We start from the raw sequence: 21,363 nt of genomic DNA, 5'->3' as shown, positions 1-21,363 counted from the left end.
TTTAGGAATAAATAGTTATGGGAATTACCAAAAATCCAAATCTTTGTTGGAATTCGTTTATTTTTCTTCTTCTAACTAGAAGAAGAAATTGATTCTTCCACGTTGGATGTTTTGCTTTATCTAAAGTCCAAAATGTGAGAAAATAATTTACTCCGTTGGTCTCATATTATTTATCATATTTTTCTTACACATTATTTTTAAAATAATATTATAATTTGGAGGAATTTGACTAAATATAATTTCTTTTTATTGAATATTTAATCTACTTATATATTATTATCTCATAATTAAAGTGTTTGATAATAATTAATTTTTAAAAGCACGATAAATAATTTGAGACGGCAAGAGTAAATTTTAAAAAATTAGAGGGGCCAAAGTATAAAGCCCATAAAGTTAATTGGGAATGGTGTTTGAAAAAGAAAAAGGTATTCACCCGTGCCTTCACATTTTCAGTCCTTTTGCAGTTTGCCCCCACTTTTTTATATCAATTGCTTTTTAGTAGCTTAATTTACTTTTCATAAATATTATATTATTATTTTTTTACCAAAGTGTTTGCCTTTTTCAAATTTTTCACTTTTTCCTAGTTTTTGGATAAGAATATATATAAAAGATACTATGCAAATTGCCTTGTTTTTTCTCTTACCTTTGGTAAAAAGAGGAAATGCCACTCCCCACTCAAAAAAAAAAAGAAGGTGTGGGGGTGGGGGTAGGAAAATTTTCCAAAGTACAATATTAAGAAAAATCTAGTTTTTTTATTTAATTTTATATAATAATGTGTTTTATGAGGATTAGATCATTAAGTATCAAACGAAAGAGTTAGGGTTTTCACTTACCAATGATTAGTGGTTTATGTCGAATTTTGTGCAAGCAATGTTGACTTGTTGACTTATTTTGATTTGGCCACAAGTTTGAGTCGGGTGATAGAGTTCAATTCTAAAGCTTTACTTTCATTAAAAAAAAATATTTACGTTATATTATTTTTCAAACATTATTGATATCTATAATTTTTTTTGAAAAGATGTGTCAAATGACACAACTCGATTGAAGGTGTTCTAGTATAAATTGTGAGATTTTAGCGACATCATTTAAATACGAGTTCAAACTCCGTCACCTTTTATTAAGATGTAACGAGATGGAAAGAGAATCAAGATTTTCACTATAACATCAACAACGATTTATTTATTTAAGTTGGATTATAGGTGGTATACTTAGTTATGACTTATGAGTTAATCATTTGTATGATTTCATATCCTTTCATATGTTAAAAAGCATTACAAAAGGAAAAATCCAATTAGTATGTACTAGATTACGTTAATATTGCGTGTATTACACTTCCATAATGAAATCTCCATATGCCTATTCATACTAATGTTTCGTTCCATCATCACTTATTTGACAACGTAAATTAAGATTAACTTTAAACGTAGTTTTTTTATTTTAATCAAAATAGATAAAGAAATTCGTTGTGACAATAACTTTGCCCCCACTCCACGCCAAAACCACACCACCCACAATTCACACACACAATTGTTATTGTATGGTGCTCTCCAAAGAGAAATACTACTCAAAATCTCACTCAAACAATTATCATTATGTCCCTATTAGTAAATTATGTATTTCTTTTAAGTCTTTTCGTACGATAAAATATTTGTGTGGTTATAAAAAATTGAATATTGTCATGGGTCAATAGTGCCTTTCTAGGTAAGAGCTCATGGGCTCCACCTTGTCCAGTCCATTTAAGATTGAGATTGAACTCCCCAAGCCCATGAAGCTAAACAGTTGTTTTTGGGCCTGAGCTCTGTAGAAATGGCCCGGGAACTTTATTGGGCCTTAACCCACTCAAAGAATAGATTCCGGCCTATAATTGAAGTTCAAACATTTTTGCTTCAACTATTTTGACTATTTATTATTGATATTTAGTCTCCGTAAAATATACTACAACAATAACAATCCAGTGAAATTACACAATGTGGGGTCTGAGGATGGTAAAGTGTACGCAGACCTTACTCCTACTAAGGTAGGACGGCTGTTTCTGAGAGACCCTCGGCTCAAAAGAAGCATAAAAAAAGGTCAAATAAGGCTAAGAAATTCAAAGCATTATGAAAAAAAAAATAACGAATAACGCAAATAACGAAAGCGAAAGCGACATAGATAAAATAGAGTAATTAAAGTACAAAAAGTAATAGAAAGATAATAACAGAAGTCAGAGCACAAGAAATTATAGTGCGCTAATGCGCCTACTAATACGGAAGAATGACGAGACTATGTACTAGTCTCCGTAAAATATAATTGAGAAATAATCAATTTAAGGCAAAAATAATATTTGAACATAAATATCCATGCTAAAACTTCAAAAAAATATTATAGTGCTGGAAAGTGCAATCTTACAGAAGGATGAATAAGATTACTTTATTTTTAAGCAAGAGTTTCGAGTTTAAATTTTGAAAATGAGGCGAAATATCTTCATAAGAAGCGATCTCATCTTAATTGAATCTTATACAACGCGACTTTGAACTGCTTGAACACCAAAATAAATATCAAATGCCAAACACAATCTACCCTCCAATTGAAGTCGTAACAATACCCTCCAATTGAAAAAAAAAGATATGCAATATCGGTAAGTGTAGTATTGTAATGAATAAGATTACCCAATCATTAAATTGAAGTCTCGAATTCAGATTTTGAAAATGAAAAAAATCTTAATAGAAAGTGCTTCCACTTTTAGTTAATTTTACACATTGTAAACTTGAATTAATTGGAGTCCCAGAATGTGTACTCCCTCAAATAGTCAAATTCAATCCCATCTTTTTGCAAGATATACTCTCTCCCAATTGAAAACGATAATCTCTAATGCTTGAAAGTGCAATATTTTGGTTCTACATGTAAGATACCTTCATGCTTAATTAAATTTTAAATTCATGCTCTAATTTTTTTTCTAACAAAACTAATATAATATATTTTTTTAATGAATTTTTATCACGTGAATTTAAATTAGTCAAAATCAAATATATATATATATATTAGACATTGGTGGTCCAAGGAGGGACCTCTCCAAATAAAATGGGAACATTATTGAAGTGAGATTTGAACTATTGTTGTGTATCTGATACTGATTGATGTGGACAAACTAAAAATCACTAATAATTAACTTAGAACTTTTTTTCTTTTCTTTTCTATCTACTCATTTTAGTAAATAAAAGCCAAAACACTAAAAGCCAAAATGTTAAATAAGACAAATTATCTGTGCACTAGTTGCTATAAAGTGATTATCCAAATATCTTTTTCCATCATATAATAAGATTATATTTGAGGTGACGCTTTTATAGAATTTATTTATGACAAAGCGTTTACAATAATTTTTTTTATTGTTAGAAATTCGAATGGAACAATTTCAATCATTTAACTATAACTCACATTGGTGATTATCCAATTGTCTGATAAATTAAATTTTAATATTACAATCTGATTATCATGTATTGAAGGTAAAAATATTTTGATATGATATATTTATAATTTATTCAATTTTTCACATGTTAGTTTTTGAAAAAATCACTTATAAATATTAGATCTCCAATCTCTAGTATTAACAATTCATCGACAAAACTCAATCAAGACATTCAAATCACCCATTAATGTTATTTCTACATAACAATTCATTAGAGATGGATATTTAGTATTCAATCGATATTTACAAAGTCCGTTTTCAATAATGGCTAATTAAGAGTAGATATGAAATAAATCTTTCAAAATTTGATTCGATACGATAATAAAACTTCGATATAACAAATTCCGATTTCCTTATCTAATTCGATTTTTGATAATAAAACTTCGATATAACAAATTCCGATTTCCTTATCTAATTCGATTTTCGATGATATTTATTGAGTAACAATAATTTTTTATTTATAGGAAAAGTTAGATGACGGCACGTAATCCATTTGGCCCACATAGATTTTCCCTCCGTAGACATCAACTATTTAAACCGCCTTTAGAAATTCCCAAAATTTCCGCCGCCGTATCTCCGGTAATCATCCGCCATCGCCGCCGCTTTCTTCCCACCGTCGCCGTCCGTACACGTATTCTTCTTCTCCTTTTTCTGTTATCGCATAAAAAAAAATTGAAGAAAAAAATTAAATTAAATTTAAAAAAAATGATTTTCGAAAGCTCCTATTATCGCGGTAGAATCGCCACGATGAAGAAATTCAGATAAAATCAAGCATTATGGTGAAAAAATTCAAAAAAAAAATGCATTCTATTTGTTGTGATACCGAAGTGGCTGATCGGAATATGGCGGCATCAATGCCGGCGATTACAACATCTTCTAACAACATACCGTTATCTAAGTTTCTCGATATGCATCCACCGCGATCTCCTCCACATTCCAAATCACGCGCCACCGCTAATAACATCACGGAAGCTGAATTTTCCGGCGATGAATTTCATTCAGCGAGGATGAATGATATTGCAGGGAATGGCATTTCTGGAATTTTATACAAATGGGTGAATTACGGTAAAGGATGGAGACCTAGATGGTTTGTTTTACATGATGGTGCTCTTTCGTATTACAAAATCAACGGACGGCATAAGATTGTGACGAATTTGGAGACGGAGAAAGGATCAATGATCGTCGGAGAAAAGTCGTTTCGCTGGATTAATACTTCGTCGAGCACTTCTTCGAAATCTCATCGGCGAAAGCCTTGCGGAGAAATTCACCTTAAGGTATCTTATATTTCTTCATTTAGAAGCTTTTATTGAATAGTTACTCTAAGATGATCATCTCGTGGCTATTGAGAACGAATTAAATAAGATGAATTAATTTCTCAATCTTTTTGACTTGCTCATACGAAATGAAGGTCGAAAAGATTGCAAAAATCAGTCATTGGATACCTTTTTCGAAAATTTTGAGTTAAAATTTATGTTGGGAAAAAATAGTTAAGAAATTATATGTTTTAGGTTTTTTGAGAATTGTGAAATTTTCTATGAAGAAAACTTTTTCTCTGCATTTATCCATATTCTTTAAAAAAAATAATTTAACTTTCTTCCAAACAAATGTTTAAAAGTTTCAAACATAGTTACCTTTTAAAAGTGTACTTGTATGTCGTTGTGTAATGCTCTCCATTTTGCATTATTTCGTTGTTGTTATTGCTCTCATATCTGTATCCCCTTTTCAAATTGTTTGGCATGCTTTAGGTAAGCCGGGGTCTGTCGAAAATAACCTTTCTATTTCTATGAGTTAGGAGTAAGGTCTGTGCACACTCTATCCTTTCCAAACCCCACTTGTGGGATGACACTGGGTTTGTTGTTGTTGTTGTTATTAATTGTAGTTACCTTTTAAAGTAAATTTTATTCGAAATTAGTAAATTTTCAATTGTTACCTTAGTACTTATGTCCAAATCAAATGGGACGGCTAAATGGAACGGAAGGAAGGGAGTGATTGATTAAGTAGTGTGTTGATAGAAACTTCACAATTACTGTTTGAAGTTAAATAGTTGAAATGGATTTGAAATTTTGTAAGAAATACGTGTATGTCATATTCTCTTTTGGGGACGTTGAAAATAAGATGTGCCGTATAAACTGATATAACGGGTGTACATTATGCTCGCAAGTAGCAGCTGTGCCCTAGCGGTTAGTAGCGGAATGCCTATTTGTAGAACAATGAACTGTTCTTGAGGCTCTTTATTTCTTGATGTTAGTGTGCCATATGAAATATCAATTTGTAACACAGATGTTTGTATTATTTGTCTGATTGTTTTGATTTCGGGGTTGGATATTCTTCTAATCAATTAGTGTTCATATAGGTCTCGTCAGTAGCAAGTCGATCAGATGACCGGAGGTTTTCTATAAATACTGGGACAAAGAGGCTGCATTTGAGGGCAGAAACAAAGGAGGACCGACGTATTTGGTTGGAGGCATTGACTGCGGCAAAGAAGTTGTTTCCAGCATGTGATCCTGTTCTTGAGGTTCAAATGAATGAGAATGTGTCTGTGTCAACTGAAAAGTTGAGGCAACGACTCTTGGAGGATGGTGTAAGTGAGGTCGTGATTCGGGACAGTGAGCAGATTATGAGAAATGAATTTTTAGCATTGCATTGTCATCTCCAGCAGGTGAAGCGGAAGCAGATGCTACTGCTTGATAAATTGGGACAGTTGGAGGTATGACCTGCCACAAAATGACACATTTTTGCTATTCCCTTTGCAGCTTCTACTTGCTGACCATTTCATAAGTTCTTCTTTCAGAAAATTACACTTCGGGACTCAAATGGTTATTGAATGAAGTTTTGCAATTATCAAAAGGCTTAGAAAATCATTCATTTTAGTCTACACCGAAATGGAAGACTACAATTTGACTTGAAGAGCATAAATGATTCACTTGAAGAGTCTCATCAATGAGAAAAAAAACTTTAAACATCCTTGAATTCCATTTTTTTTTGTCTGAAACCAAAAAAATAAACTTCAATTTCATACGGAGAGTCAAGTCGATGAGAGATAACCCTACATTTACACTCAATTGAGTTGAACTAGTCTTAGGAGTTCTTTCTTGAGTCTGCAGCATTTTGTAAGAATTCATCTGCGTCACTACTCATGTTGAATCTCCATTCTAGCCGACTTAGCCTCTTAACTGATGAATGTGGTTCATGCTTAATAATTAAGCTGGCGATCATCAATTACTGGGCTTTCTCTGAATTGCCATCAGCGCGTGGATTTGTTTTATATGCTAGATGGGAAGAATTAAGTAAACAGTTCTGTAGCCATTGACGAGCTTACAGAGCAACAGGATGGATTGTATGGCATGCCCTATTTAGTATGGATTCCTCATGAGAGTTGTTCTGGAGTAATATTAGGTAGATCACTTCAAAGTTACCATTATTGGAGAACTTACACTGTTAGTTTAGGTAATAGTTATAGAATGGAATAGAGAGAAGAAAACTGCACAGTTATAATAATTATTTGTCATAATTAGGGTGAAGTGTGAGAATAGTCTTGGCATGAAAGTGGAAGAGATTGCAGTGACCGGAACAGGTAGGAGAGAGAGAATTAGAAAAAGACGTTGAAAGATCAGCTGAAGGAAAGGAAAGGAAGTGAAAAGTGTATGACTTACTATTTGCAAATGCAGGAGTAATAATGAACCATTGAATGGAAGAAAGATGTTGATACTTATTCCGAATCAATCATTAATCTTGAATTACTAAATCACGTAACAACCTTCTATAATGGACTAAAAGTTACTAAAATTTGAATTGTATTGCATGAGAAATCAGTAGATGCCAGATTTGCTTATATCTCTTCAGAAAAATGGAAATGCTTTTCTCCATCTAATAAAATGAAAAAAGCACGATTAAGAAGTTATTTGGAACATACTATCTTTTTCACGACTCACTAGATTTTTGTCTGAATAATGTCTTCTTTTGTTGTGTACTACTAAGTAACAAAAACTTCTATATGTGAAATACATTTCACGTTCAACTAGCATTACTAAACAACAGATCCCAGATAAGCAATACGAGCATATATTTTATTTCCTTATGCCAAAAAATGTTTCTTCTTTGATATATATAGTAATGCCAGTTGAGCTTGTTTCCATTTGATTTCATTGCTGGATACCGATTTAATTGTCAATCTGAAAGTCATTTTGACTTTTAATGATATTGAATTTAGGTTGTAGTAGAGACACCTACAATTTCTTTGCTGAATTCTACTTAGTTGAGCCTCAGAGTCACATATGAGACTCATGTGCTTTATGATACTAAAACTGCTCTTAATCTGCTCACCCTCAGACAGAAAAAGTCGACCTCGAGAACACCCTCATTGATGAGGGTCACAGACAGGCAAGAGATCGTCAAACTTATTCAGAAGCATCCCTGGATAAATTCAGAGGTATGCATATTTAGAAGTTGTTTCTCATTGATCCAGTGTAACTGTTTCAACTCCACTTATGGTATTTTTAATTTATATCTCCTAAAATAATAATGCTAACATTTGTAGTACAAAGCTTCACCATTTCTTATTTTTTTCTCATCATTTTATATCTCAAAATTCAAATTAGATCCACTTTCATACATCCCAGAATCTAAGGGATCCAAAGTTAAAAGGTGGCTCCACCTGCTTTCTAAGGGCCTATTCTTTAACATCACTAGCGGAAAGATAATTCATGTGCATCAACAAAGGTCTAACAGTTTCGTTCTAGGCATCTAATAACCAACCCACCACTTTGCGTTATCTAGATCTAAAGAATTAGTCAAGATATGATATATTTGCCACATCTTTGTAGCAACTGAAATGTTTTGCACAAAACAAAAAAGCTCACCTTGCATACACTTCGATATCAATCAAGTACCCGCTACTTTCGACCTGCATAACTCTTGGGTTACTCGGCTTATTAAGGTTTAGGCAGATGGAAAAATTTCAGTTAGTGTCACCTATTCTGGGATTTAAACCTTGGTTACCAGGATAGTTTCTCAAGCTTTTTGGTCTCTTGACCATCTCATTGGGGCATGGCTCCACCTTGCTTTGTAGAAAATGCTTAACTACGTTACCAAAATGAATTTTGGTAGCACATGCTTCGTTTAGATCCTATCAGCAATTAAAAGGAACCTCTTATACAATGGGGATTATGTCTAAAATACTCATGAGAGAACAATTACTAATTTTCAATACTAATGTAACCAGAACGGATTTTGGTAATTAATACTGAAAATGACATAAAAGAATTGCTATGCTTTGCTCCCAGAAAAGCATCGTCAAATTGATTATTTCGTTTCCTTTCTTATCAGAGAGGGGCCCGCGGGGCTTTTTATTGAAAAAGGGGGAGTGAGGCCTGAGAAAGGGGGGGGGGGGGGGGGAGAAGGAAGCCCGAATTTTATTGATGGGACATTTTGATCCTCTTTATGCCATTCGGAAGAAGTCTTCTATAGAAGAAAAACTTGAAACGATAAGTGGAGAGGAAAAATCCCCAAAGATTCTTATCTCATTGCATTCTGGTGGCTCAACCAGTAACCATAAGCTAATATGCGTAGAAGTTTAAATTCTTAAAAGCTAGAAAAGAAGTCTTGTAAGATGGACTTTAAAAAAAATAAAAAAATTCAAGATGACAATTTATACATTTGAAAATCTTAGTTAAAGTTGGTTACCTCATATTTGAAAGCACAGTTGAAAGGCTGAAGATGTAAATTAGGATTGGAACTGGTTTAGAAATTTAGAAATGGTAAGCTCTAGATTGGTTTATTCCTTCCTGTGTTGCAAGTTTCTCTGGCATAAAGTTCCCCAGATTTCTTTCGTAAATGGTTTGATCATTGTTTCATTCTTACATTTACCATTTTTGCTGATGGAACTACTCTTGAATAAATTATTAAATGTATCATTTGGAGGAAGTTTTCTAACTAAATTTCTTTCTTCTTGTAGTATTTCTAGGAGGAAGTGCAAGTGGATCCGACAACGAAGAGGAGGAAAGTGATGATGGAGTAGATGCTGGTAGCTTGTTTTTTGATGCTAAAGATATTCTTTCTTCAAGTTCCACAAGAAGCAATGATTCTGATGATGAAAGATCATCATTTGATTCTGCGACTTTAGAGTTTCATCCTGCTGAAGATTGTCTTAGTTCCGGTACAAGATTTGCTACATCTGACTATCCTTATGTAAAGCGAAGGAAGAAATTGCCAGACCCACTTGAGAAGGAAAAGGGAGTAGGCCTTTGGTCAATGATCAAAGATAACATCGGCAAGGATCTAACTAAAGTTTGTTTACCAGTGTTCTTCAATGAGCCACTCTCTTCTTTGCAGAGATGCTTTGAAGAATTTGAATACTCTTACCTTCTTGACCAAGCATATGAATGGGGAAAAACGGTAATAATTTTCTGGCTTCATCTCTATGTTTCATCTTCATCTGTTGCTTCCAAGCATTGATTAGGCATCATATATTTGACTATTCAGAAAGTTTCCAGCCATGCCATGCAGCTCCAAGGCTAATAAATTTTTTGAGAAATTTGTAATATATGAATGTTTTGAGTTTTTCTCTTTTCCCTTTTGTTTGAGGATCCCCCATATTTTCTTCAGTATACCCGTGATAGTCGTTTTTATCTTTCTGTTCTTGCCTTTTTTCCTGCATATTTATTTAGGAAGAATCGGAATGCTTTGATAAAATGTAATGATAGACGAAAAATTAACAACAATGTTCATCTTATGCTAAATTTAAATTTTCAACATGTGAAAAGGCGTGCTCTTTGCTGCCTGCAATTTGTAGATAGATAAAGATTAGGCTCAGGTGCCATATCTTACATGACCAGGTCCATCCCTGTTTGGGCTTGGGTGTGAAGGGGGTGTTAGAGTGACTTAGAGTCTTACATTGTTTGGAGAATGGATGGGTGGTCTGCTTATATGGACTTGGGCAATCCTCCCCTCACGAGCTAGCTTTTGGGGTTGAGTTAGGCCCAGGTGCCATATCTTTGTAGTATTTGATACCCTTTCCTTAACTGTTTTTGTAATTATTATCATAAGATTGACAAACCAGGATTTATCAACTCGTATTCAGAAGGTAGTTTAGTAAGCAATACTATGTAAATGCCTTCTCTTTTTAGATTTCTGTCATCTGTGATGCATGTCATTCTTTGCCTTCTCTGCCCTATGAAAATGTACCAACTTTGTTCGCAAAACTTAGGGAAATAGCATTATGAGGATTCTTAGCGTTGCAGCATTTGCTGTATCCGGATATGCTTCAACTGATGGAAGGATGTACAAGCCATTTAATCCATTATTAGGTGAGACATATGAAGCTGATTACCCAGACAAGGGGTTGCATTTCATCTCAGAGAAGGTACTTTTAAAAGCAGCTGATTTCAAATTGTCCCTTTTAACTTATTCTAGATCATTGTCTATTGCTTATGTTCTTCAAGTTTAGACTTACTATGCACAGAAACATGCAAAGGTCAAAAAAGGATGTGTTTTCCTGAGGCAAACATCGTCTTCTGAATTGTTTTATTTCATCAAAATTTTAATGAGCTGCTGTTAGAAGATCCACTGTATTTTTCTTAGCTGAAGTGTCACTTTGCTTTCTCTTTCTCTCTTCTTACATATAATGTCCATGGCAGAAGCAGATCCAAAAGTAATCTTGTTAACATCAGATGATATATTAGTTGTAGCCTATACACAAAGGATTATCTGCAATTTCAATGGAGGAAAAGCCAGAAACTCTTAACTCTAGCAATAAATGATTAACATCCCTTATTTTCAGCAAGCAGTCTCACGTCCAGTGAGCTAAAGGACTGAAACCTACAATTGAAATAACATAGTGAGAAACTATTCTGCAACTTTTACCGGTTCGCTCTGAAGTTTTATCTTTCAAACCTACTTAAAAAATGATGAATGACAATACACTTATTATTTGAAACACAAACAGGCACCATTTACTACCAGCATTAAACACTTATAAGCGAAATACTTCAGATGTCATAAGATTGAGACACGATCCTTGACCTATTTGCATGTATGTTTCACGTTTGTAGTCACGTATGTATAAGTTTTGACAGTCAAGAAACAAATTACCCCTCATAAGAAAATTTGGTAAAGAAAAGAGCTTCTACGGCTAGGCTATTTAATATTCCAGAGGTCTTTGTAACTTGACTTCTATAATCTTCTTGTTCCTGCTTGTTTAATAACGTATTTCTTGGTGACATAGGTTAGTCATCACCCCATGATTCTTGCATGCCACTGTGAGGGTCGAGGTTGGAAATTTTGGGGAGATACAAATTTAAAAAGTAAATTCTGGGGCCGATCAATTCAACTTGACCCTGTTGGTGCCCTTACATTGGAGTTCGATGACGGAGAAGTTTTTCAGTGGGGCAAGGTATGTATATTAAATTGAAAATACCGCAACTCCTTTTGGGGAAGTTTGCTGAACTGTTAAACTGACTTATATCAGGTTACAACTTCCATCTACAACATCATTATAGGAAAACTCTACTGTGACCACTATGGTATGATGTATATCCGAGGGAATCGAGATTACTCCTGCAAGCTAAAATTTAAGGAGCAGTCTATTGTGGAAAGAAATCCTCACCAGGTAAAGCATCTCCACCTTACAGTGCTTGTGTTCTTCCCGCTCTAGCACTTTCTATTCAATAACTGTCCTAGTGATCTTCTGCCGGATGGTAATATCTGAAGCTTATAATTTTTTTGGCGGGATTTTGGTTAAAGAATGTTGCATTACTTTCATACTCAATGCTAACTCACTTTAGCATTCACCAGGACTCCGTCAGATTAGTGTTAAAAGTACTCGAACAGCCCCTGTTTTTATAGTACTCTGTCTTCATATGTGGCCTTAGTATTATATGTATCTTTTCTGTATATCCCATGCTTTAAAATGTAATGTGTCGACAGTCAGGACATATGGAAATTGAGCTCATTGGTTTCCCTCAAATGCATTACGTTATTCCAAAAGGATGGGTAAGGCCCCATGAATCGTCTATCAAATTGTCTTTGCAGGTACACGGGGTCATACATGATAAGAGTGGAAAAAGAGTGGCAGCAATTAGTGGAAAATGGGATGAGAGTTTGTATTACTCTATGGGTGATAGTCCGTCAGATGATGTCGGACAAGATTCTGGTTCGAAGTCACATTTGATTTGGAAGCGAACTAACCCATCAAATTTCCAAACGAAGTACAACCTAACGCGTTTTGCAATCACCCTGAATGAACTCTCTCCTGAGCTTAAGGTAAGGGGATATTATAATTGATAGTCGTCGTTGTATCCTGTTCATCCGTATCTTTCAAATGTATTCTCATATCAAATGCTACCATTGTCAACGCAAACAGAAAAAGTTGCCGCCAACAGATTCAAGGCTTAGACCCGATCAAAGATTTCTTGAAAATGGAGAATATGAAATGGCTGATTCAGAAAAGTTGCGGTTAGAACAGAGGCAACGTGAGGTAATGGAAATAGTTTTTTCTTCATTATCAACATTGTAATTAGCATGGTGTCATCTATAACTTCTTAGGTTTTGGGATTTTCTCATTGTAATTTACCAGATTAGTGTTTAATATATGTATTAGCTTGATTTATAATGTGGTAACGTGGTAATTAACATGCTTAAACGGTTAAACCTGATTTTATATATGAGGCATCCAAATGAAATTTGAAGTTCCTAACTTAATATTCATGTACAACATCAGTGTTAGAACATGAAAACTTGTATAAATTTTATTAACTCTTGAATCCATGTTTGTGTCTCCAAATCTTTAGGCAATTGTTTTTTCTTTTTTTGTTGGAACATTGACATTTGGAACCAGCGAGAAATAGCGTATAGCAGAAGAAAAAGATCTATTTAGGTGATACCTATTAGTTGGAACTAAGTTTTAGACTTTTAGTCATGGTAATACATTTACCTTAAATCCAAGAGTCTTTTAGGGGTTGTTTGTTTGGTGGGATAAAAGATTGGCGTAACAGTCTTAATTAGTTCCAGGAATCATTTGTACTAAAATGTTGGGATAAGCTATCCCAAATAGAAGGTGAGATAGCTAATCTCATGGGATATCCATGTCAGGGATTTATATGCATGTAGCAAGTGTTAAGAGAAACATTTCTGTTTCCATTAGATTTTTTTTAAAAAAAATATATTTTATTTTACTAAATATTGAACTAAATGTGCTTAAATGGAGTGACATGAACCACAATAATTCATATTACCGACACTAACTTGCTTGAGAATCTGGCATAAATGTTACAAGAACAACAAAAACTTGGTGTAATCTCACAAGTGGTGTCTGGGAAGGGTAAAATGTGTGCAGTCTTACTTCTGTCTTTATGGAGTAGAAAAGTTGTTTTTGATTGACCCTCGATAATCCTCCTCCTCCTTTGTCAGGGCTCGGGACTGACAACGTGAACGAGCTCACACATGCGGAGTTATAAGGCATAATTGTTAATTGTTGTTATATTGAGACAAGATTTTGTATATGCAGGCATCAAAGATGCAGGAAAGAGGGTGGCAACCAAGGTGGTTTGCTAAACAAAAAGGTAGTGATACATATAAATATAAAGGAGGATATTGGGAAGAAAGACAAACTGGTAAATGGAATTCATGTCCACATATTTTTGGTAAGATATCTCAACACACTTAATTTAACCCCCAATTCATTACTATTACTTTCATTGCTCTTAAGTCATTCTCATTGTTTTATACAAACAAAAAATATGGAACTGATACTGGTAGAAGATGTAAACTAAAACCACAAAATTAGAGAGATTAAAAGATTGGTGCTGAAAGAGGAAGAAGAAAAACAACAACTTATTTTCACTTCCCTTGAGTCCTACATCCATTGAAATATTGTATTTAAGCAGAATAAAATATACAATGCCTTCATGGCTGTTGAATTTTTGATTTTGTAACTGATTATTTTTGTAATTTTTATGGAAATACAACAGTGTATATAAATTTGTTAGACCTTTTGTTAATAGTTTAACTTAAAGATCAGGTGTATAAATTTTGTATTATCTATGTATATTGTTATGTTTTAACCAAGTTCATTATGTATGTGAGAAAATATTTAGATAGTGTGAGTCTAGAAGTGTCTCTTGGTGCCTATAAAAAATCCCTTGATGAATCTCTTTGATTTTTTCGCGTGTTTATTTTTCTAGTATGTTTAACCCTGTAAGTAAAAAAAATCCTAGCTCGGACACAGATTAGAACTATAGAAATTAGCACCCAAAGGTGTGGCCTAGCGATCAATGAAGTGGTTGAGAATTCTGAGGTCTCATATTCAAAACTCAGTGGAGACAAAAAAACACTAGGTGATTCTTCTCATCTGTCCTAATCTTGGTGGACAGAGTTATCTGATGGTACATGATGCTGGTGGGAGGTGACAGGTATTCTATGAAATTAGTCGAGTGTGCGAAAGCTGTTCCGGACACTACAGTAAAAAAAAAACTATAGAAATTAAAAGAAAATCAATGGAAAAAGAAAGTCAAATATTTAGTGATATAGTAAGAAAGAGGCAGCCAAGGAATTTTACTACAGTCAAATTAATCGTCTCAAGTCTTCATAGGAATGTTCGTCGATTGTCAATATGTTAAAAACAAATTAATGGAATATTATAGAGAAAATTTGAGTTGTATATTTTGACCACTTCACTTCATGTAATATAAAACTTAGTCTTAAATTTTCGAAACATTGATAGTAAATACTTAAGTATCAAAACTAAGACAAAAATAAACATTAGGCGATTCTTTTCATCTGTTCTAGCTTTGGTGGACAGAGTTACCTGGTATCTGTTGCTAGTGGAGGTGACAGGTATCTTGCGGAATTAGTCTAGATACGCGAAAGTTGACTCGAACTCCACTATATAAAAAAGATATACTTAAATTTAGTCTCCTACCACATTAAAGAATGTGATCCTTCCTTAATCATAAGTTGAACCCCTTCAGCCCTCTAGCTCCATCCCTAGCTAGAACTTTTAAATTAGTTTTGACATGAAGAATGTAATGTTCCTTGCTGGAGTGAGTTATATTACTTTATATATTTTCATAAGAGCGATCAATAATTATATTTAAACTCGCAAATTAAATGGAAAGGAACTTATAAATTTCATATCAATAAATTTTTTATAAGATCATGTATTGTAGATTGAATTTCAACATGTATATATTAGGATCAAAAGGGGGTATACAAAAGTATTAATTACCTTGTGTTAGGTTCACATAATTTTTCTATGTGATCAACAATTCAACATTACACTTGATTATTTTGATCATAACGTTAAAAAAATAAAATACAAAGACACATAACCAAGAAAATACAAGGTTTGAAATATTATATTTTGCCCTTGATAAATGCCATTTCCCTTTTGAGAAATTTCTTGCAAATTCTTTCCAAACAGTTCCTATCTGGCTCAGCTTTATAAAGCTTAGATTTTGCATCTTCTGCAAATCCACTCTGTATATATATATATATATATATATAAGCATAAAGAGAAAAAAAAATTGATTAGAAAGGAAAAATTACATGAAATAATCACAAAATCATGAAATAAAAAAAAAGAAGATAAATTTAAAAATATCAATATTCTTGTCAATAAATTTATAAAGGTTAATTGCACATTGGTCCCTCGATTACTAATAAATTTGTGAAGATTTACGGTCAAAGGGATCAAATATGTTTAGTAACCAAATATCACATAAGGACTAAAAATCACAGTTTAGTACTTAATAAATCGTTGAATTTGTGAAGATTTATGGTCAGAAGGATCAGATGTGCATATATATTAAATTATTGAAGGTTAAATGTGCTTAATTGAAATCATAATATATCCATCGATATTTAAGGGATTAAAAGTGCTAATTTAAAAAATTTATAAGTACCTGAATGGAACCATTGGAAAGTAGACGATCAATGAGATTAGATAGTATATCTTTGGTATATTCAGGATGGCCTTGTATACCTAAAATATGATCTCCCATTGTGAACATCTCCACATTTGTCTTTTCTGAAATTGCTACTATTTCTGCTCCCTTTGGCACTTCCCACACCTGTTCAAATCCGATTTAATTTATATATACTGATAGTAATATCGTATATAAGAAAAAATAGAAGTTTTTCTCGACACAAAAGAGATAGATAAGTAGTTTATCTAGGACTAGGGATAGACGTTCAGTTCTGAGATTTTTGCACTATCATGATATTTTAACCAAAGTCGGAACAAGGATTTGAACACAATGAATTTCAGACGTTAAAGTAGTTCTAGTGTACTTTTTCAAATATATATTCATGTTTCGTATCGAAAATACTGAATTCGATTGAAGTGGCAACTAAAAGCTACATCCATCGTTCATTTATTGTTAGCAAATAACATGCCTTATTTCTCATGTTACTATTCTTATTTTTTACGAATAATTACATGCATGTAATTATCTTTTAGGTGACCTGATAATATATAAATTATTTTGCACTATTCTAGAAAGTCGAATATGCATGGAAAATGTTGGTGATAGCATAGTTAGTGATTGACTGACTTTATACTTATTTTGTGTTCCACATAAATTGACAAGAATTTCAAAGTAATGATTTCATAATAGAAAAAAAAAAAAGAGATGTATTACCTCATCTTGGTGGCACTCAATAATTGAAATTGCTGGTGGGATTTCATCCAAATCACTAAGGAAGCTATGTGTTGAGAAGTCCTTCACAATGTTCAATTTCCTTAGTCCAATATCCCAACCATTGTTGGCCTTTCCAACTTTTCCTCCCAAAGCTCTACACAAAACCTATATATGGATATAAAAATATTTAGTAATTATGTTAGACATATATATAACATTCTCTATATCCAAAATTTTCTTTTTATTTGAAAAATGAAACAAACACATATCAAAGAAAAAGGTCATCCTTTTAGAATAAGAATATGCATGTACTTAGCAAGTGCAATGGTATCCTTTTGCACTTTAGTATTTGTACTTTACCCAACTTGTTGGATGATTCTTTTTATTCATAGAAAATATCTTTGAAGGATCAACACTTCAAGTCTTCAAGTAATGATAAAATTATCAACACTTCCACTAATGACAAAATTATCTCCTTATATAATTTATAAGTTACAGATTTGAACCGTGAAATCATATCATTGTGACAAAATATACCGTTTACATCACACTCATGTGTGGTGCAATCCTTTTCCCAACCTTGCATAAACTCGGGATGAATCAATGCATCAAGTTGACCTTTTTAGAAAATATCACCCCTATTCCATTACCAAAAAATCGTTCATTTTCGATAGACGTCTCATCTAAATTTGACTCATTAGAAACTTCATCAATGAGCTAAATTCGGATGGATTCCATCAGAAATTAGCGATTTTCTAGTAATTCTCATTTTGCATGTGTTGGCAAAAGACTTTTGCTACTTTTTTTTTCTCATGGATGTAATTAATACTTTGATAGTGTAAAAAGTTCTTACGCTGACACTAAATAGCAGGTGATCTATCTTATTTTTCTGATTACTAATCCCACCAGTTACATATGACACATGCAATTATTATTTAAATGTCCTGATTATGTTTTTACATTGTCAGTATATAAAATTAAAACTATTTGACATACCTGATGTCCAAAGCAAATGCCAAGAACTTTCTTTTGCATCAAATACAAAGTTTGCAAAAGTAGACAAAGTTTGAGAATCCAATGCTCATTCCCATATGCATCAAAAGGACTTCCACTTACTACAAATCCTTCATAATTAATAAGTTCATCCATTTCTGGAAATTCACCATCAACAACTCTAAACAAATCCCATTTTTCTCCAAATTCTTCATCACCAAAAGCTTCAACAAACACATTGAAATATCCTCCATACATTTTCTTAACATATTCTGAATCTTTTGCAGCTAATAATAAAGCATATTTCCTGATTTTCCCACCTTCAATCTTCATTCTCTAGTTGTTGTTTTTAAGTATAGAAGAAAAAAAATCAAAAAAAAAAATGTATTGTCACTATGTGTGTGTGAATGAAAATGGAAATTCTATTTGTTGGTTTCTGTTTGAGATTGAGTAGATAAATGGTTGTATTTATAGACGAAAAAAATAAAAAGAAGAGGATTCTATATTTGTTATATGAAATAATATCCACGCGTTTTGGTGTTGTTAATTGTATAAAAGTAATTGAGGGATTAAATAATTACCATTAATAGAAGTACAGATTCTTGAAAGAAGAAAGTTGACCATGTAAAAGCACTATAGAAAATAGGTATAACAACACCTCTGTTTATAATAATAATGCAAAACCTAATTTAATTAGGATTAGGAAACTTATTCATATACTCTATAGATATAAATTAAATAAATATCAAATTCTAAATAAATTTGATTTCCTACTCCAACTTTGAATTACTATTTCAATATTAGCTAGGTAAAAATATTCTTTTTATGTATATATTACAATATACTGACACCCCTTAATGTCTTCGTAAATTTTACTTCTTTATATTTTAATATCCCTTAGTAAAATTTTTGATTCTGCTACTGATAGAGAACATATATAATAAAACATAACATGAAAAATTAGTTCCAAAAAAATATTGATTATTGTTATGAGAAAGGTCTGATTGTATTTTTTAAAACTTTTTATTCATACATAAAACAGATCCGCAACGTTACGTTTTAAAAGATTATTGTAAGCTAAATAAATAAACCATGAAGAAAGTCATTAGATTCTTCCGCAGTTTCTTGGTATTATATTTTTGGATCAATTTGATTAATTTTGCGTAAAAAAAGATAAAGCACAATACCCTCTTTGGACTTGGTCAATTTTTTTTTAAATTCGTATTGAGATCCGATTGAATTTGAATTTGTGTATTGTATCCCTTGGACCTTAGCCTCTTAAGGGTTGAGTTCTAGTGGCAGGCTCTTGGGTCGTTTGTGATACAGCCCTTTCGATTTTAGTTGGAAAAGAACGGCGAAGTCCATCCGCCCAAAAAAGGGGTCCTCTTATCTGAAAGAAATTTAATTATTTCAAGGTGCGTACTTCAATAAGAATTTTTCCATTCTCAGAAGCTCGAATTCGAAATCTTTGAGTAAAAATTAGAAAGATGTCAACTATTTTATCACAACTCATATTGATAGATTTGGTCATATTGATTTGTTATACAAGTCAAAACATGCAAATAATTCATTAAAGGAAAATACATACATATAATGAATTTTAAGCAAACAAATATTAATTATATATTAAGCACATAATTTGTCTAAATAAACATACATCATCATTTATAATTTAATTTGCGAACATTATTTTATTTTCCAAGAAATACCTTGTAACAACAAGAATATACACGTATAAAAGTAACGTAAATATATATATTGGTAATTAATAATTATTGCACCGTCATGATTAACATTTTTTTTGGCATTTCAGGGTAACAAAACAAGACTATGATTTGTTTTGAGTTCTTGTAGTGTGTTAGTACATAGATTTATTGAAATTTATTGGATCAACTCTGATCTTGCCGAATTTAGTGTGTCCATTCGAAACAATTTTTGTTGATCAATACTTATTGTCGTGTAACAACTGATATCATGGCGTTTCAAGGTCAAAAAACAAAAATTCAAGATTATTTCGAGTTTTCAGTGTGTATTAATTCAATAATTTTTGAAATATGTGTGATCGATTCTGTTTGAGCTCAAATTCTTTGGGATCATTGGTGACAACTTATTAAATGATATTCATTATTTTCGAAAGGCAAGTGTGACTATTTTAGGAGTTTATGTGTTACGAAAGATTATCACGATTTTTTGTATGCATTACTCAATGAATTTTCTGTAATATGTGTCACAAACTCTGTTTGAGCTCAAATTTTGTGGGTTTATTAGTGACGATCTATTAAATAGTACTCATTATTTTTGAAAGACAAACATCACTTTTTTTGGAGTGTATGCCTTAGAAACAGGAATTTAGGATTTTCTCGATTTTTCATGTGTTAATGTCATGAATTTTTCTAAACATGTGTGACGGACTCTGTTTGAGCTCCAATTTTGTGGGACCATTGGTGATGACCTATTAAATGATACCATTTTTGAAAGGCATACATGGCTTTTCTTTTTTTAGAGTTTATGTGCCATGAAAGAGAAATTCAAGATCATCTTGATTTTTCATTAATATTCGTCTATGATTTTTTCAAAATATGTGTAATCGATTCTTTTTGAGCTCAAATTTTGTGGTTTCATTGATGACACCTATTAAATGATACTCATTATTTTTGAAAGCCGATTGCCACTTTTTTGGAGTTTATGTTTCACCAAATAGAAATTCAGGATTATTTCAATGTTTCGTGAGTATTAGTCCATAAATTTTTTGAAATATGTATGACCGGTTCTGTTTGAGCTCACATTTTGTGGGTCTATTGGTGCGACCTATTAAATGATACTCATTATTTTCGAAAGGCGTACGCCGTTTTCTTTGGAGTTTATGTATTTTTGTTTGAATTTCGAGAGTCAAACAATTTAATTTTGTTCGTAAATTCAAATATAAATTTTTTGAGTTTTTTCAAATAAGATTACATAGTTGAAAACTGTGTAAAAAGTACTATAATTCATAATAATTGTTAATTTAAGATATTTAAAAAATATATATATGAAAAAATTTCAATAAAAAAGTACTTGGATTTCAAAAAATATTTAGTTGATTTGTGATTGAGATGTATTCATATTTTTATTGTCTATCTCATGAAGTTAATTAGAAAAAAGAAGAAGCAAAAGAATAAAAAGAAAATGACTTATGGTAACATAATTAAGGCACAACTATAGCATTTGTACCATAAAATTCCTAATGTTATTTTTGTTTTAATTATTCATGTGCAATTTTGTTGAATAAGTCCTTTAAGAAGTTCCATGGAA

General features: G+C 32.3%; 2 protein-coding genes across 3 annotated transcripts; one reads left to right on the top strand and one right to left on the bottom strand.

Moving 5' to 3' along the window:
• The first annotated feature begins 3,938 nt into the window (after window positions 1–3,938).
• On the top strand, window positions 3,939–14,426 carry LOC129891582 (oxysterol-binding protein-related protein 1B-like). 2 transcript variants are annotated; one of them, XM_055966990.1, is made up of 11 exons: window positions 3,939–4,719; window positions 5,799–6,152; window positions 7,775–7,874; window positions 9,399–9,838; window positions 10,650–10,805; window positions 11,667–11,834; window positions 11,910–12,050; window positions 12,473–12,703; window positions 12,804–12,917; window positions 13,947–14,082; window positions 14,198–14,426. In XM_055966990.1, exons 1-11 carry the CDS (start codon window positions 4,222–4,224, stop codon window positions 14,209–14,211), a joined length of 2,352 nt encoding a protein of 783 aa, XP_055822965.1. In that variant the 5' UTR covers window positions 3,939–4,221; the 3' UTR covers window positions 14,212–14,426. The 2 variants fall into 2 exon arrangements, with proteins under 2 accessions (XP_055822965.1, XP_055822964.1); XM_055966989.1 differs by having other exon boundaries at window positions 13,947–14,426.
• A 1,196-nt stretch (window positions 14,427–15,622) lies between these two features.
• LOC129893111 (gamma-glutamyl peptidase 3-like) lies at window positions 15,623–18,436 on the bottom strand. Its single transcript, XM_055968606.1, has 4 exons — window positions 18,076–18,436; window positions 17,080–17,244; window positions 16,342–16,509; window positions 15,623–15,916 (listed from the first exon to the last, which is right to left on the bottom strand). The coding sequence occupies exons 1-4, from the start codon at window positions 18,403–18,405 to the stop codon at window positions 15,794–15,796; spliced, it is 786 nt and encodes a 261-aa protein (XP_055824581.1). The 5' UTR covers window positions 18,406–18,436; the 3' UTR covers window positions 15,623–15,793.
• Between the last annotated feature and the right edge of the window lie 2,927 nt (window positions 18,437–21,363).

The sequence above is a fragment of the Solanum dulcamara genome, chromosome 6 (genome assembly GCF_947179165.1).
Source record: "Solanum dulcamara chromosome 6, daSolDulc1.2, whole genome shotgun sequence".
Classification (NCBI taxonomy): Eukaryota; Viridiplantae; Streptophyta; class Magnoliopsida; order Solanales; family Solanaceae; genus Solanum; species Solanum dulcamara.
The sequence above is the reverse complement of the archived record's forward strand: the minus strand, read 5'-3'. Positions and strand labels throughout refer to the sequence as shown.